The sequence below is a fragment of the Sphaeramia orbicularis genome, chromosome 6 (assembly GCF_902148855.1).
Source record: "Sphaeramia orbicularis chromosome 6, fSphaOr1.1, whole genome shotgun sequence".
Lineage (NCBI taxonomy): Eukaryota > Metazoa > Chordata > Actinopteri > Kurtiformes > Apogonidae > Sphaeramia > Sphaeramia orbicularis.
Window position 1 is genome coordinate 5,028,131 of NC_043962.1, and position 18,296 is coordinate 5,046,426.

The window sequence follows — 18,296 nt, forward strand, 5'->3', positions numbered from 1 at the left end:
CACTCTATTCTGATTTTCTGAAGTATTGGTTTTTATTAATATTGTTACACTGACTGGAGTTGCACTACTAATTTAACTGTACACACAATGACAATAAAGGCTATTCTATTCTATTCTACTCTACAAGTCAAATGTTTCTTACTGTTTAGAGATTTCGAGAGGTTAAAGGTCACTGAGGCTTCACTAAACTCAAAAATATGTATGTTCATAACAACCATACAACAAACCAAAGCTCAAGGGGGGTGAAGACTTCTGCAAAACACTGTATAAAACTGCATAAAACCAATTAAGTCAAGTAGAATTACCTAAAATCTGTACCCAGTCCCCTCACGAACTGGAAAAATTTTTGATCCAGGAGTTGCTGAGATGAAAATAACCTTTGACCTTTTCAACATGGCGCAGAGCAACAACTGATTCAATGCAAATGATAAACAACACTTATATTAACGTTCTGCTGCTGTTAACTGAGGATTTTACACATTTATAGTAAACACAATTTGGATAATAATGAAAACTGCTTTATCAGATTAATTAACACGACAAAAAGTGTTTTACCCAAGTAGAAGGTCACCATCAATTGTGTGTTGGCCATTTTTCATTTCACTACGACAACAAAAGCACTTGAACACAACACACTTGCACTTTCAAATTCACAGGTGGAAAGGTTCATCTTCCCGACAGCACATGAAGGCATCATTAGTGACACTTACTTGGGTGGCAGATTGAGCGGGGAGCGTGGTTTCAGCTTGTCCTCGTCCTTCTTCTCCCTGGCGTCTCGAGGCGGCCTCATCCTCGGCCGATCCTTCTCGTCCCGTTTCATGCGGTCTCTCTCCCATTCCTCTTTCCGCCTCAACCTCTCCTTTTCACGCTCCCTCTCCCTCTCTCGTTCCCTCTCTCTCTGTCGCCGCTCCCCTCTCGCGGTGGTCTCGCTCTCTCTCTCGGTCGCGGTGACGTTCTCGGGGGTCGCGTTCCCGTTCACGTTCCTGTTGACATGGACGGTATTCTTATTAATCAACCCTAGGACTACCATTATTTCAGGACATTTCTTTGTGGTTTTAGCAATAAAAGTGTCAGAAAATGTCTTTTTTTTTTTTGGTCAATTCTGTTGCACCTTTTTTCAGGAAGAACTTAACTCTAAATATCTGTCCATTAATTACAGTCATACTCAGGCGAAGGATAGCACCAGCTATTTAAGTAACGGTCTGTCATGTTTGAGCCTTTTCAAACATGATTTAGAAATAAATGGTATTTGTTAAGTCACTCTTAACCCTTTAAGGTCTACCATTATAACAGGCCTAGATTTCTTTTTGTTGTTTTTGCAATAAAAGTGTCAGAAAATGTCTTTTTTTTTGTCAATTCTCTTGCACTTTTGTTCAGGAAGAACTTAACTCTCAATATCTGTCCATTATTTATCATTATTATATGTAATAAAAGCTTGAAACAGTGTGCTATTGTAAAAATTTAAAAAACTGACTTGAATTTGTATCATATTTATGATGAAAAATAACTGCATGTGCATAACGAAACTTTACGGAATTCTAGAAATAAGCTTTAAACTTTTCTCCATGTGTTCAAATATTTTAGTTTGTCTAGATCATTCTGTGTCCAGGTCCTTCTTATTTTTAATTCTTTCTAGTCATTCTTATCCTGTGTGATAGTCTGTGTTCACTTTCTGTCTAGTTGTAGACAGAGCCTCTCATTTCACTGACAAAAACATCCATTATCTGATTCAAATACAGACACTGCATCTCTGTATGCCCTGGATAGCGCTGCATACATATAGAAATATACATAACTTTCTGTAATATTTACAGCTAAATTACAACTATCAATCAACTACTCACAAAAATACAGATAAAAACAAGGGGAAAAAAACAGTGAAACTTGACAAAAACCTGACAAAACACACTGGTAGAACACTCCAAAACAGCACTATATCAAATTGTGATGAATCACTTAGGAAAGGTTAAATATCAGGAAAATTAATTTAGAAGTCACCACAGAAATAAACCTTAAAGGGTTAAATGTGTGAATAATAATCTGGGTTGACTTACACTGTAGTGGTATGGAACCGGAGCCTCTGTGTACTGGACTCTGAAGTTCTCATACTGGCCTCCTCTCCACAGCGCTTCCATTTCATAGTCATAATACGGGTCAGCGTATGGATCACTGCAGACAACAAACACAACTCTGGTTAAGGTTCAGTAAAGGTCAATACACAACATAACATAACCATAAGGCCACAGTCACATCTACCTCATCTTTGGTCTGAAATTATGGGCATTTAAATGAAACCTGTCAGATCATTAATTGGGATTATTACTGGATTAAAACAGTTAAATATTGATCCTAAACATGCATCTACATCTATAATCCAACCACATGTTATATACACTATATGGACAAAAGTATGTGGACATGTTGAATTCAGGTGTTTCTTTTCTAACAGGGGTCTGGGATACAAAACAATAATGACAAATGTCATAATATAGTTTTATATTGGGAAAAATGTTACTGAATTGGTTAGTTTGATTTAAATTATCTTTACTTCCAAATGCCACAGAGATGTTTTTTACATAATTTCTCTCAACATTTTTTTTTTTTTAATCCATGACCATGATTTTAAATGATCTACCTCTAAATTTCTAAAATATTTTTCATGCTCTGAGTGTAAATAATAATTTTTTTATCACAACTAACCACTTACTTTCTTGACACGTCACTTGAGGAAATATTGATGTTTTTATCTCAAATCATCATGAACAGGACATCTTACAGCTGTAGTCATGATGTGTCCCAATATGTATGTCCATATAGTTTATAAACATCAATATTTCCTCAAACTTTAATGGGACATTTTATATAACAACATAATATAAAACTATATTCTGACATTAGTCATTCTTGTTTGTATCCCAGACCCCTGTTAGAAAAGAAACACCTGAATTCAACATATCCACATATTTTTGTCCATATGGTGTCAGTTGCTCAGGTCAGTTGCTAAAAATTGGGGGAAAAAACTCACCGCTTTATCGTGTTTTTATCATATTAATTTACCAAGATGAACAGATTTTACCCATATCTAGTGAAAATACAATACTTCCATCCAACTCTGAATCCATTTCATTTTGTACCAAAGTGACATCCAAACATTATAGGAACTTAGTACATGTAGAAAACAGAAAAGTCACTATAGTGACATGGAATGTAATATGAAGACTAACCTGTATATAGGATCTCTGAAGTCCATTTCACTGTAGAGGAAAAACACAAAATAACAAGAAACACACTGACATCTTCATACTTGGCATATTTGTGTCACTACGTCTGTGAAAGAATGTAAACATGGTCTTACTCTCTGATGATGCGGTAACTTCGTTCTCTGAAAAAGTCATTTTCTTTGTCAAACTCTCTCTCGTCCTCTCCGATGGTCACATTGAAACGCTTCTCCTCGAAGTCAGGCTCCTGCTCTTTACGAATGGTGGCCTTCTTCAGCACCTGTTGGACACGACATGAGACATAAAAGGATGAGTTTAAAACTCTGATGTCATACACTGCACATTCACAACTGCAAAGGGATTAAAGCAGGGGTATCAAACATATGGCCCATGGGTCAAGACCGGCCCGCCAAAGCATCCAATCTGGCCTGTGGAATGAATTTTTGAAATGCAAAAAATACACTGAAGATATTAACAGATATTAGTTAAAGGTGTCAAATCACTTTAGTTCAGGTTCCACATTCAGCCCAATTCAATCTTAAGTGGCTCAGACCAGTAAATACTATCATAACCTATAAATAATGGCAACTCTAAATTTTCTTTGTTTCAGTGTAAAAAAAGTAAAATTACATGAAAATGTTTACATTTACAAACTATTCTTTCACAAAAAAATTGTGAATAACATGAACAAATATGAACAACCTCAAATGTCTCAATATAGACATGTCATTATGTCTCAGTATTCTGCCTGTTACTAAAAGTTTTTTTGTCTTTGTAGATCCACTGTAAATTCACATGTGTACATGATAAACTGAGGCATAATTTTGTTAAAATTTCATTATTTTTCCTAAGAAATTTCAGGTTGTGGTGTTTTCCACCTCCTCTAGTTTCATCGGGGATTCCAAGGCGTTCCCAGACCAGCCAATAGGTGTAATCCCTCCAGCGTGTCCTGGGTCTGACCAGGGTCTCCTCCAGTTGGACATGCCTTGAAAAGGGAGGCGTTCGGGAGGCATTCTCACTTCCTCAGCTGATTTCTCTCAATGTGGAGGAGCAGGAGCTCTACTCTGAGCCCCTTCCGGATGGCTGAACTCCTCACCATATCCCCAAAGAAGAAGCCAGCTGCTCTGTGAAGAAAACTCATCTCCGCCACTTGGATCCATTATCTTGTCCTTTCGATCACTACCCACAGCTCGTGACCATAGGTGAGGGTCGGAATGTATATCAAACAGTAAATCGAGAGCTTTGCCTTTTGGCTCAGCTCCTTCTTCACCGCAACTGTCGATCTCTCATTCCATCCTCCTGTCACTCGTGAACAAGACCCCAAGATACTTTAACTCCTCCACTTGGGGCAGCAACTCTTCTCCAACCCGGAGAGGGAACTCCACCCTTTTCTGACTGAGGACCATGGCCTCAGACTTGGAGGTACTGATCTTCATCCCAGCTGCTTCACACTCGGCTGTGAACCGTCCCAGTGCAAGCTGAAGGTCATGGATTGACAAAGCCACAAGACCACACCATTTGCAAAAAGCAGAGATGCAACCCTGAGGTCCCCAAACCGGACCCCCTCCTCTCCCCAGCTGTGCCTAGAAATTCTGTCCATAAAAATGACGAACAGAATCTGTGACAAAGGACAGCAATGGCAGAGTTCAACCGGACCGGGAACAAATCCAACTTACTACCAGCAATGCGGGCCAAGCTCGGGCTCCGTTTATACAAGGACCTAATGGCCTGTAGCAGCGGGTCATGGACCCCATACTCCTGCGGTACCCCCACATGATATCCCGGGGCCTTCTCCAAATCCACAACACACATGTGGATTGGATGAGCAAACTTCATGAACCCTCTAGGAGCCTGTGGAGGGTAAAGAGCTGGTCCAGTGTTCTGACAATAGCATGCTAAAAAGTAACTGTGCTAAATTCTGCTCGTTTTTGAGCTCTTCTCTTGCTGTGTCACTACATAAACAGAGTCTGAAGTCACATCTGGTTTACACACAGCCTGAGGAGTGTAACAGCCACCATCAGCTGTCATGGCTCAGGCTCAATCCAGGCAGTGTTACCTCTTTGGCATGTCTCAGGACCCCTCTCCCAGGCGCTTTCCACAGGAGGTTCCACAGGAGGAGGTGGCGGGGGGAGTTCCTCACCGCAGGTTCCGGCCTAAAACAGATAACACTTTACATTTGTTGCATAATTCCAGTTAAGATTGTTTCAGCAGCTTGGACACAGTGTCTTTCTTAACGCTTTTTGAGACTACCATTAAAACAGCCTAGATTTCTTTATGGTGCTTTGCAAGAAAAGGGTAAAAAAAAAAAAAAAGCATTTTTTTTGTTGATAATTTCTTTGTACCTTTTCTCAGGAAGAACTTGAATATCATTATCGAGCAATTAACTATCATTATTATACGTAATAAATGCTAAAACAGCCATTATTATAGCCAAAAAATACAAATCCTGACTTAAATTTTTAACCATATTTATTATGAAAAACAACGATAAATGTGAACAAAACTTTACGAAATTACAGTAAAACACTGACACGCGACAAAAACACGGGCAAGACACACTAATAGAACTCCCCCAACATCACTATCACTATATATACAATTATTTACATGATTTCAATGCAAAAACACCGCTCATAACTCGCTAAAACACTGATAAAAGAAATGTGTCTACCACCGACTACACCTGCTGCTGGTTTGCCCTGCTTCACTTAGTTCTACCCCTCCCTCTAAGACAATGCAGGCGTCTACTATAATGTGTTATATAGCAATCAGAAGTGCTGAATCTCCGCTTTTCAGTAACCATGTGAATTTTGTCAATAGTGCAAATGGTTCATCGTCTTTAAAGGGTTTTAAACAGAAATAAGATGTTACTTTTTGACTTTACTATGTAATCAAAGAACACTGTGAAAGACATACCCAGGGGTTATTGGGAATAAGTGGTGTGGGTCCTCCAGGTGGCGCTCCGTTGGGTGAAAACAGATCTGGCTTAGTGATGAGGGAGTAGTTTCCTTTGTCGTTAACTCCTGGTGGATGAACCGACAGTTTCATACCCCAAGTGCCATTTCCTGGATGAAACAAGCAGAATGGGTTTTAAAATTAATGTAATCAGAAAATAAGAGCAATCATACTTGAAAAACCCAAACATTTAATGAGTATTTAATATTTCACATACTGTACAACTCAAGATATATGCAAAATTCAACATACATCCAGTATACGACGCAAAAGCACAGTGATATTAGCCAACATAGACAGAAATTTAAAAAAAAAAAAGTCATTTGGAGAAGCACCAAATGAGTGGACATTCAATGTGAAGAATAATCAAACTAAAATCACTTTCCCAGATCTAATGGTTTAAGTTAGCCACCAATGGAGCTTATCTGTATATTAAGTACAACAGCGCCCTCTATTGTTCAGAAACTGAAAGCTAAAACTGTCATCAAACACCGAGACACATTCCTTCAACTCAACGTACAAACAGTCTGAAAGAAAATGGTAGAAAATAAAAAATGTCTGACTTTAGAGACAGAAGAACACAGGGGTTCAGCAGGTTTCAACATTTAAGACTTTTAGGGCCAATATTAAAACAATTTAAGACCTACTGTATTTTAGTTTGTATTATAATTTATTTAAAAAATGCAAAAGTAATGTTAACGTTACTATATAGTGCATTGGAAATCCTGTCAAAATCAAATCTGATGCAATATTTTATGACATTTTAAGGTCTAACATTCAGATGATAGAATTTTAGGAACAGAAACCTTGAAGGGAAACCTGAAATAACTTCAAATGTTATAGAGTTGGGACTGATTAATCCGTTTACACCAACATCTGCAGAAACTGGAACCAATATTTCATATCAGGCCTCTACACTGGAGTAACTTCCTTTAAAGTAAAATAACAGCCCAAAAGTTAAACTCTGTTTCTACCAAGACCTTTCTGTGTGTAGATTCACTACCATATTTCCTGACTAATTAAGTTCACTGACTCAGACATGTTTCTTTTAATTATTTTTACTTAGAAGTTCAGTTAAATTGTGAACTGGCTTTTGCCACTATCAACCTCATTTCAACATAAAATGGGCTTTAACAAAAAAATTACTCCCTGTCCTTAGAATTAATATCACTGCTCAGACATACTATTGTATATTTTACACTGACTTTTTCAAAGCTATGTAATGTGCTTTCATGACTTGTCCAGGCTTGGAAAGTAACAAATATGAAACATTTAAAACTTCAAGGGGCTCCTTAGTGACAGCATGTGAAGTAGCAGCCATTATCAGATGACCATGACCACCCTGCTATTCATTACCGAGGAGGAGTTTTTTGTGAAATAGCCATTTCTGTTGACCTGTGGAGGTTAATCCTGGGAAAACTTTCGCTATGTTTACCCAGGTGAGCTAAGGGAGTGCAGTTATTACCTCCGCCAAGGAGGTTCTGTTTTTGCCAGGGTTTGTTTGTCTGTCTGTCTGTTTGTTTGTCTATCTGTTAGTGTACAACATAACTCAAAAAGTTATGGACAGATTTTGATGAAATTTTCAGGGTTTGTTGGAAATGGGATAAGGAAGAAATGATTAAATTTGGTGGTGATCGGGGGGGGGGGCACTGATCAGCCTTGGCGGAGGTCTGCGCTCTCCGAGTGCTTCTAGCTTCTTAATTGTGTCACAGCGGTTACATTCGAAAAATACAAATAATTCATCCAAAATGGAATTATGCATTGTTACGTGTTACATTCTTTCCTTCACGTAGTTCACCATTGTCTCATCAGGCACATCAGGTGCCACTTCTGTATTTATCTTTGGTTAAGTTCTTTTTTTTTTTTTTTTTTTTGATGAGTCAGGGTTTTGTTTGAGTTCTGTTTCAAGGGTAGAATCAGATTAGTCAGTTTTATTGTATTGATCTGATTTTGGTTGGCACAACCACCTCATCCCTTCCTCCTCCACATTAGTGATCCTTTGTTAGTAGTTTATTGGTTTGTTCAATAAACCCTTTCCACTTGTTTCACACATACTCTGACTCATCTTTATTTTAATTGTCGGGTTGATGTCTCCTTTTCTCACACCATCAAAGGAGACGTAACATGCATTTTCAAACATTTCCCTGTGGTCTACATAAACTGTAAATGCTCTGCTTGGGTCTAAATTCCTCATTAATTCAACTCCACAGGTCCATCTTCAAATCCATTTCTCAGTAATGACAAAAGAAAAGTCATTCTGAGCACTGGCTCTTTAAATGCAAATGAGCCACTTCAGGCCCCGCCCCCTCCAGGTTGTTGACTGTGCTGCTCTGTCCCGTTCAACCAACAACTGAACATTTTAGGTAATCGGCTTCAAGTCTGGACATATTTTCAGTTTTTACTACAACTGCTGCTGCTGACAAACAATTATGGCATACTCTGAGAAATGTTCGTCGGAAGTCTTGACCTTATAAAACGTAACAAATTAAGCAGGAATTAAAACGGGCTGTAGAAATCCACTTGATTTTTGCCAAAATTGACATAAAGACAGCTTTGCAGCACCTGGAGGGTTCAAATTCAAATTTTTTGAAATGTTAAGAGTCCAAATACACAAATAAAGTTGCACCACAGACTCACACACACCGCTAAAGTAAATTGAAATCTATTGTGATATTCATGAAATAAACACAAATAAAGTCAGTTAGCAGAAGCTGTTTGTGTAAATACACACAGCCTGGCCAAAAAACAAAGTCCACACCTGGACTTAACTGAGCACATAATTCAGATCCTTGAATAATTAATGCAGTGATTATTATGTTGCAGTGCTTTAACCTTTTAACTCAGGGGTGGTAAACATACGGCCTGTGGGTCAAACATGCCCACCAAAGGGTCAAATTTGGCCCATGGGATGAATTTGTGAAATGCAAAAATCACACTGAAGATAGGAACAATCAAGGATGTTAAAATCAATTTGGTTCAGGTTCTACATTCAGACCAATATGATGTCAAATGGGTCAGACCAGTAAAATACTATCACAATAAACTATAATGACAAATCCAAACTATATTTTTATTTTGTATGAAAAAATAAAATTACCCAATGAAAATATCTAGATTTCCAAACTATCATATCACAAAAAACAGGACCAATAGCCCTGTAGCTTACCGGCCAAATTAAAAGCTTTGGGAAATGTATCCAGATGCCATTTATTATCACCCAGTTCTGTGTATTTATTCTATTACAGAAATAGCCCATGTTTTGGTCATATTCCAATCAGATCTGTAAAAAAATTCAAATTCCAACTTGATATCATTGATACTGATTTATTGGATCAATCCACTTCCTATCTGTTATAATGGGAACATTTTTCAAAGTGGCACCAAATCCAGAATCAGATCCGAATTGAAATAATTTCAATACCTTGTGTTGACATCATACAGAAGCTGTATACCAAGTTTGAATTCAATCAGAACTGGAGTTTGGGAGAAGAAGACCATCGAAATTTTTCCCCATAAGAGCCCGTGTTAAATTTTCCGTCAGTTCCCGGATCCAGAAGAAGATCCTGATCAGCATGTGGACATTATGTTTTGGTCATCTCCCCATCAGGGCTGGACTGTAGAAATTTACACTGGATATGATTTATATTTACTGAGTTATTGCATCGATCCACTTCCTATCTCTTATAATGGGGAAATTTTTCAAAGTTGCACCAAATCCAGAATCAGATCCAGATCCAAATAATTTCACTAACTTTTGTTGACATCATCATAAAGAAGCTGTATACCAAGTTTGAAGTCAATCAGAATTGTAGTTTCGGAGAAGAAGACGATTGAAATTTTTGTAATGGCCGACAGACGACGCCACATGACGACAATAGCTTACGGCCTGTCGGCTGGTAAGCTAAAAGTGTGAATAATCTAAACAACCATGAATAACCTGAAATTTCTTAAGAAAAGTAAGTGCGATCTGACCAATATTCTGCCTGTTACTAAATGTTTTGTGTATTTGTAGATCCACTGTGATCTGTAAGTTTTAATACAGATGTGTAAATGATAAACTGAAACATAATGTTACAATTGCACTTCGCATAGTATTTATTTATAGGTTATTATGTTGCTATTTTACTGGTCCAACCAATTTGACATCAAACTGGGCTGAATGTGGAACCTGAACAAAAATGAGTTGTGAGGAACTTTTCATTTCTTAAAAAAAATCAGTTTGATAGAAGCATAAAGATTGGAGTGTGTTTCAAAAGAAAAAGGTCATGTGGTCTGATGAGTCCAGACTAACCCTGTTCCAGAGTGATGATCCATCAGGGTGAGAAGAGAGGTGGATGAAGTGATTACCCATCATGCCTAGGGCCTACAGTACAAGCCTGTGGTGGCAGTGTTATAATATGGGGTTGATTCTAGGTTCACGTTACATGTCCATAAAATTATGGAAATAACTGATGTGACATTACAGAAGCTTAACGACGCCACAGTGGATACAGACGACCCAATGAAATATTAGTTTGTGGAACTTTTTTGGCCCCGTAGTGTAAAACAGAAGCAAACATTCACTCCTTACCTTTGATGAAAAATCTACAAATAGGTCGTGGTCTGATCTTCCTGTCTGATGGATCTTTGACCTCCCCCTCTTCCAGGTCATCATCCTACACATTTAGAAAGAACATCAGAACAGACTTGAGCATCATGAGTGATGTGACCTGTGTATGTAAAAACCAGAGTACTGAAAAGAAAAGATCTCCACTGTGGTGACCCCAAACATTGCATCAGAGACCACCACACGCTGTTTTGTTTGTCTTTCTCTCTAATGGCTAACATTCATTTTACATGGGTCAAAAAACAGGGAAGAGTGTGGCTTCAAGGATTGTTTGTTGTGTTGATGTCACTAGGAGGAGGATTTAAGTCCAGTTGTGTTTTTCAGCAATAAACACGTTCAGTTAGACCCATTTTAACCTAAAACAATGGATGTGATGCCGTTTTCTGTTGCTACAAGTCATGAAATGGATCAAACAAGACATTAGATGACATCAAATTGGACTTTGGGAAACACTAATCAATATTTTTCACAATTTTCTGACACTTCACACACCAAACGAATGAATGATTCACAGATGTAAAAGAAATCACTACATTAAGCAGTGATGAAAATAACCAGTTAATGGCAGTTAAGGCTGGCTGATACAGCCAAAAAAATGTAATCTAATTACTTTCAGTGTCATGCATGAATCATGATATTAAGTCAGTTGTGTCTAAATTCAAGATGATCAACATATTGTTTCATTTAATAAAACTATGCTGCTCATGTGGAATATCAACAAATAAATACAGTAACAAGTTGGTCAAATTCTGTCACTTCATTCAGTCACTTTAACATATTAGTTAGATTTTTTTTTATCTTCTCTGTTTTTCTACTGTATTTGATGTTTATTGTCTTGTGCACCTGTACATTTGAATTTCCTGCTTGGAAGATCAATAAAGTATATCTTATCCAATCTTATCTTAAACAAACAACAATTGTTTCTCATGTTTTTACCATGAAAAACAGTTTAAAATCACATATATCATAATTTTCTGTAACTTTCTGTATCTGTTGAGTAAGAGTTCAGGTTTCACACATTTTCTACTCTAGCCCTTTCAATTACAGAGGTGAAAATAACCATTAAATCATAAAATCATGGATTACATGTGTTTTGTCATGTTTGATCCTTTATGTTTTCATCCTGTTATACTTTTAGCAAATAACTCAAAACCACAAATAATGATTTCACTTGCAATACAAACAAGAAGTGAAAAGGCATAACAAGTTCATTTTTATGTGATAATTATCATTCTCAAATGATAAGGAAATATTTATATTCACAAATATTGTGTGCATTTTAAATATTTGTGGTAACATTTTTGGCCACACTGCCCAGCTCTAAAAGAAAGTGCCACTGGTAGGTAGTAACTGCAGACACAATTTCACAATATATTACAATGAATAAGTTGTATTGAGTATGTTTAGTGAAAGAAAGGTCTCAAATAGTCAAATTAATCTAATGTGCTTTCCATCCCGAGCAAATACTAAGGATGCTGGGCTAAAGGTCAGCTTTTAACTGTCCAACATGCAGCTCAATGTGACAAACACACAATCACTTACATCAATCTCTCCTTCGTCAATCTCTCCATCATCCTCATCCTTCTTCTTGTCTCTGAAAGAATCCCTACGGACCCTCTCCCCCCTTCCATCTGTCTTCTTGGACTGATTGTCTTTTGGAGATGGAGGGAGAATGGGTTTCTTCTCCTTCCTTTTACTGCTACTCTTGTCCTCACTCTCTTCCTCCTCCTCACCCTCTGCCTTGGCATCATCTTCATCTTCCTCCTCCTCATGTGTGGGGATGCTGGGCTCCTCAGGCACCTCCTCATCGTAATCCAGTTCATGTTCATCCAGCTCTCGGGAAACTGATGCGGAGTCGTCTTTCACCTCCCTTACAGCAGCTGATATCCTCCGCACCTCATCTCTCAGTCTTTCTTCCTCCTCTTCCTCCTCAGCCTTACCCTTGTCCTCCTCCTCCTCATCCTTCCTGAAACTGCTGTATCTCTTTTCTTGCTCTTCCTCCTCCCTACGTTCTCCATCCTCTGCAGTGATGTAGCTTCTGCCTTGTTCTGGCTCTGAGTCTGGAGACTGTGGCGTGTCAATCACTCTGTCCTCTTCTTCATCATCCTCCTCTCCATTAAAATGGCTGCCATGAGCCCCCTCCCCACCCTCATCTTCCTCCATTAGCACAATGTTTTTGTCCTCCTGTCCCATCCCCATTTCTTCACTGGGCCCCTCGTCCTCTGGGTCAGAGACAAAATCAGGGACCACTTCATCCTCCTCTTCCCTGTTCTCTAATCCAGAAAGTCTCCCTCTGCTCTCCACCGCTACCTCTTCTTCATCCTCCTCTGCAAACCCTGTGTTCTCCTCCTCTTGGACTATCTCACTGTCTGAAATGACCCTGTCTCCATCTTCATCGAGAGAATCCAGCAATTCACTGTCAGAAAGACCCTTCTCCTCTTCCTCTGGAGACTGAGGGGACTGGGTAGGGCTTTCAGGAGTATCCATTAGAGAATATTCTGCTGGAAACAGGAAAACAATACAGTGTAAGACACAGTAAACAAGGAGTGCATGAAAGTTTTCACATCATACCAACCTATTTTTAAAACTCTGAATTAAACATGTTTATAACTCAGCAACAATATTTATCTCTAGTTCATTTGCAATTAATTTAAAAAATAAAGAATATTGCACTGACATTACTTATTTTACCCACTGACTTGTTGGAGCAGGCAATGCTGCAGGACCATGAACTGCTATTAGTAACAAAACATAACAACACTAGACCTAAATGTGTTTGGTATAGCTACTTCTATAGTGCAAAGCGAAGCATTCATAAAGTCAGACAACAAACTAACTTAACATTATTTCGGGTGATTTGGTCTTTAAAAACAGGCAAACTCCTTACCAAACTACAACCCTGAATGGAAATAAAATCAATAATTTCAACATACTTTAAACTGACAGCTAAGCGTTCTAATCTAGTGGTAATACACAAAAAACTGTGCAGTGTAAGTTAAAGTTTACTTCCGACGCTGGTACTGAACACTAAAAACCCTCAGAACCAGTAGAGTAGCTAAATGCTATGTTAACGAATAAAAATCTTATTTCAGTGTCTCATAAGAATTGCACACCGTATACCTACTTGTGTGTATTTAATTAGACAACATGTCCAAGTTTGTAAATACTACATAAGTTCATCTGCAGCGTAGTACGACTGCTAATGGTGCTAACAGATGAGTCGCGCGAGTTTGCAACAAGGCCCAACCCGAAGACCGTTGGCTATCCACCGAGCACCCTTCACGCAGCGGACAGCTATTCTTCATTGGTGAATATAGACGAACAACCGATTAACAAGCTCGACGACATAATGACCCCGACACCTCCACTTTTCTTTCTGTCACTGTAGCACACAGTAGTCCGTGTTTCAATTAACAATACAGCCTGCACCGAAGCTAAGCTAACAGCGCAACTACACTTTTCTACCTGCTAACATTCACATATTTTCATTCACCTTGTCGACCCGGAGCTCTTTAAAGACGGCCCTGGTGCCTTAAGAACTGTCTTCGCCCGATGATATTATTTTTTTCTTTCTACAGCAAATATTACACGGTAAAATTTAACCGCTATGGCGGAGAAAATAAAAAATCCCGCACGGCACGGCGAGAGCGGCCATTAATTTTACGTCATCAACATACGACAGAGTTCAGGAGGGAGGAAAAAAGCCGCGCAGACTTTAAATGAGGACTGATCTGAAATCAGATATCAGGACACATTCGGATATTATAAAATTGTAAATCTGATCTGGAATCAGTGAGGCGTAAATGTGGACAAGAATAAGAATAAGATTAAGAATAGCATCTGATAAAAAATTAACTAAAATACAAAAAGCATGCTTAATGAAAATTTCCTTGGTCAAAGCAATTTTTTTTTTTAAATGTGTGCCATTTATTTATGTCATGCATATATTTAAATTTGATAATGTACTTCACATCTTATTTAGAATCTCTATTCAGCCTCATCTTAATATTATTCCCCATATTTGTAGGATGCAAACAAATAATATTATTACTATAGTAGTAGTAGTAGTAGTAGTAGTAGTAGTAACAATAGTTTTTATACAATAGTTTTTTTGTTTGTTTGTTTGGTTTTTTTACACAAGATCTCCTTGTTTACTCGTTTATGGTCTACTTTTTTTCTCTTTTTTGTTTTTAGAAAAAATCTGCCAAAACTTACATACTTTAATAACATTAAATTGAATTGAATTGAATTGAATTGAATTGGAAAACAAATGGCAAAGTGCTGGTTAGCTGATGTTATTATACATATATATTGGTTTATGTCCATTTATACAATAGATCTCAAAATGTTCCAGTATTTAAAAAACAAACAAACAAAAAACTGTAAATTGAATGTATTGTAATGTCTCTGTCTTCCCACTAGATGGAAGTAGTGTGCAGAGCAATTTTAGGAGCTATCACGTCCGGTGTCCACGGTTAAGTGCCAGATAACAACCACTAATAATAATAATCATTTCATGGTGGAACAACAGCTGGATATTGTGAAAACAGGAGAAAAACCGCACATTCAAACTAAAGGTAAATGTATTGGTCCAAGAGGGTTTTTTTGTGTGTGTGTGTGTGTGTGTGTGTGTGTGTGTGTGTGTGTGTGTGTGTGTGTGTGTGTGTGTGTGTTTGGTTATATATTGCACACATATTCGAACTAACGACTGTAATAGATAGTTGATAGTTTTTCTCTACGTTGTGACATTGTTTATTTTTTTAATCACTGTGTTGTGCAGCTTCTCCCGCTAGATGGCAGTAGTGTCCAGAGTATTTTAACAACTTCAATAGACAAGATCATTTTTAGGTTTATTTGCATTGACAAAACAAGACCTTGTATGGTGTTTAATAAATACCTGATTTATCTATGGTGTAGTTTAATAAATATGTATAGTTATTTAGTTCAGGGGTCACATTCAGACCAATATGATCTGAAGTGGGTCAGACCAGTTAAATACAATCATAATAACCTATGAATGGTAAGAACACCAAATTTGTCTTTTTCTTTTAGTGTAAAAAAGTAAAAGTAAAGTAAAACTATTGAACTTTTCCCTACACAGAACAAAAACGCATTGCTGCGTCTCAGGAGGACATTTACAAACTGTCATTTTTACAAAAACTGTGAATAACCAGAACAAATATGAACATGGAAGTATGAAGTGAGTACAATTTACCAATGTTCTGCCTGCTACTAAATGTTTTGTGGATTTGTAGATCCACTAAAATCTGCAAGTTTTAATGCACATGTGTAAATGATAAACTCAGGCAGAATATTGTGAAATTGCACCTGTTTTTCCTTGAGGCTGTTCATGTTATTCACAGTTTTTACAGAATAGTTTTTAGATGTAAACATTTTCATCATGTAATTTTACTTTTTTTCACTCTAAAACACAAAGAAAAGTTTGGAATTGACATTACTTAAAGGTTATTATTATACAGTATTTACTGGTCCAGCCCGCTTGAGATCATATTGGGTTGTATGTGACTCCTGAACTGAAATGAGTTTGACCCTCCTGCTCTAGAGGTTCAGAATGGTATTAAAATGTTATCGTGGCTCATAATTCTTTACACATCCCCACACTTTAACACTTTAACTTCAGTATAATGGCAAAGTGTTAATTCTAGACAGTGAACAGTGATCTGTCACCAAATAATTTCTGATAAAACAACAATATTTTTGAACAGTTATCTATATTATAAAAGCCAAGTGGCTTCTGTGTGCATTTGTGTGTGTGTGTGTGTGTGTGTGTGTGTGTGCGCACGCGTGCGTGTGTGTGTGTCTGGGGATTCACGCAAAATCCGTACAGAGCTGACTGCTGCAGTTTGTCAAACTTATGTATTTTTGGTCGAGAAACACACTAGCGAAAATGGCAAGTTGAAAGGACCAATATTTTGGTAGATATTAGTCATTTTGGAATACAATAGCCTTATAATCACGTTGCTATGGCCATAATGCTTTGGCGGTGACTGCTGGACAAATGCAGTACAGCATGCATGAATACCCAACAGCGTCCACACTACCACATCTACTGTTTTGTTGTTATTAATTTGTGACATTCCTAAATTGCCTGTCTTTCATCATGGTGTGTGCTGCCTCACATCTTGGCCTTTGTAAAAGAGATCTCAATCTCAATGGGATTTTATTTGGTTAACTAAAGGTTAGATAAAAATCTAAAAACTTCTACAATCCATGGATCCCTATGGGTCAGTGTGCTAGGTTATGTATATTTCTTCAATTATCATATTGATTTTATATTGTCTAGTACATATTGTACAAATTGCAGTTCTAATTTTGTCTCAATAGGGTGTTTTATTATATATATATATATATATATATATATATATATATATATATATATATATATATATATATATATATATATATAATTCAGTTTTTTTCATTTTGAAACATGCTTTACAACAGACAGTTAAGCAAATTTGTGTACCATGTCTGCAAAATCAACAATGGTAAAGCATGAAATTTAACATACACACATTCCATACAAGTTCTCTGTTTAAAAAACAAAACAAACACAGCTGTTCTTAAAGTAAGTCTTCCCCCATTTTTTGGTTAGATTTTGTTAAACATACTTTAGAACAGAAAAAGTCACATTTTTCCCTTATTTTCATTATTCTTATTCCAAAAATCACACAAGTTTCAGCTCCAGTACAATCAACCAGTTCAGTTATAACTTGTCAGTTCCAGTTCAGTTAAATCTGGCTTCAGTGGGGTGATGTATACAGTCCATTATGACCACTTAATAGAGCATTTTAATGTGTATGTGTTTAGATACAGTATTTAGAGCTCTATATATCTACATACATATATTTTTCTTTTTTATTGAATTAATAATTTCTTTCATGCTACTTGAATGGAGCAACTGTAACACACAATTAATAGTAAAAGTATTCTTCAAAGTATTTTTCAAGTATTGTGACTCTGACTCTGATTGTGAAAACAGGCGTTTAATCCGATGACAAACACTAGTTGATGGTTCTGTGGACACTTACCACTGTGAATATGTGCATATGTGACAGACATCAGCCAGCCTGTATGCTCTCCTCAGCATCGTTTGAGTTCATTAGTGCAGCCTTTTTTCCTTTGAGTTGTGTGAATGTGTGCACTTAGGAGTTCCTTCCATGAACATAAGGCTGGAGCGCTTCTGGAAATAGTCGCTGCCAGTAGCGCTTCGACAATGAATCATCAAGCTGCAGACGAGAGGATCCATGACTTCCTCAGAGTATTTTCAAAGTAAGACTAAGATCCAGAGTATTTGGATTCTCATCAGCTGTTTAAGCATCAGCAGGATCCAAATGTGCATCTAACATGACCTGCACAGTGTTAGGACATGTGTCATATACTGTATGTTATGAAGTCTTACATAAAATAACAATCAGTCAGTACATTTACTTTTACACAATAGTAGTTAGTCACTTTTTAGGTGATGACGTCATGGAAACCAACAGGACAAAAGT

At 37.3% G+C, this 18,296-nt stretch overlaps 1 protein-coding gene across 1 annotated transcript in view; it reads right to left on the reverse strand.

Moving 5' to 3' along the window:
• zc3h18 (zinc finger CCCH-type containing 18) overlaps window positions 1-14,437 on the reverse strand; it is a 56,878-nt gene extending 42,441 nt beyond the window's left edge. Inside the window, 11 exon segments of the mRNA XM_030137330.1 lie at window positions 711-910; window positions 912-983; window positions 2,055-2,169; window positions 3,225-3,254; window positions 3,356-3,498; window positions 5,275-5,292; window positions 5,294-5,371; window positions 6,135-6,283; window positions 10,744-10,828; window positions 12,322-13,277; window positions 14,273-14,437. Coding sequence (XP_029993190.1) covers window positions 711-910; window positions 912-983; window positions 2,055-2,169; window positions 3,225-3,254; window positions 3,356-3,498; window positions 5,275-5,292; window positions 5,294-5,371; window positions 6,135-6,283; window positions 10,744-10,828; window positions 12,322-13,266 — 1,835 coding nt within the window. The 5' untranslated portion in view covers window positions 13,267-13,277; window positions 14,273-14,437.
• Between the last annotated feature and the right edge of the window lie 3,859 nt (window positions 14,438-18,296).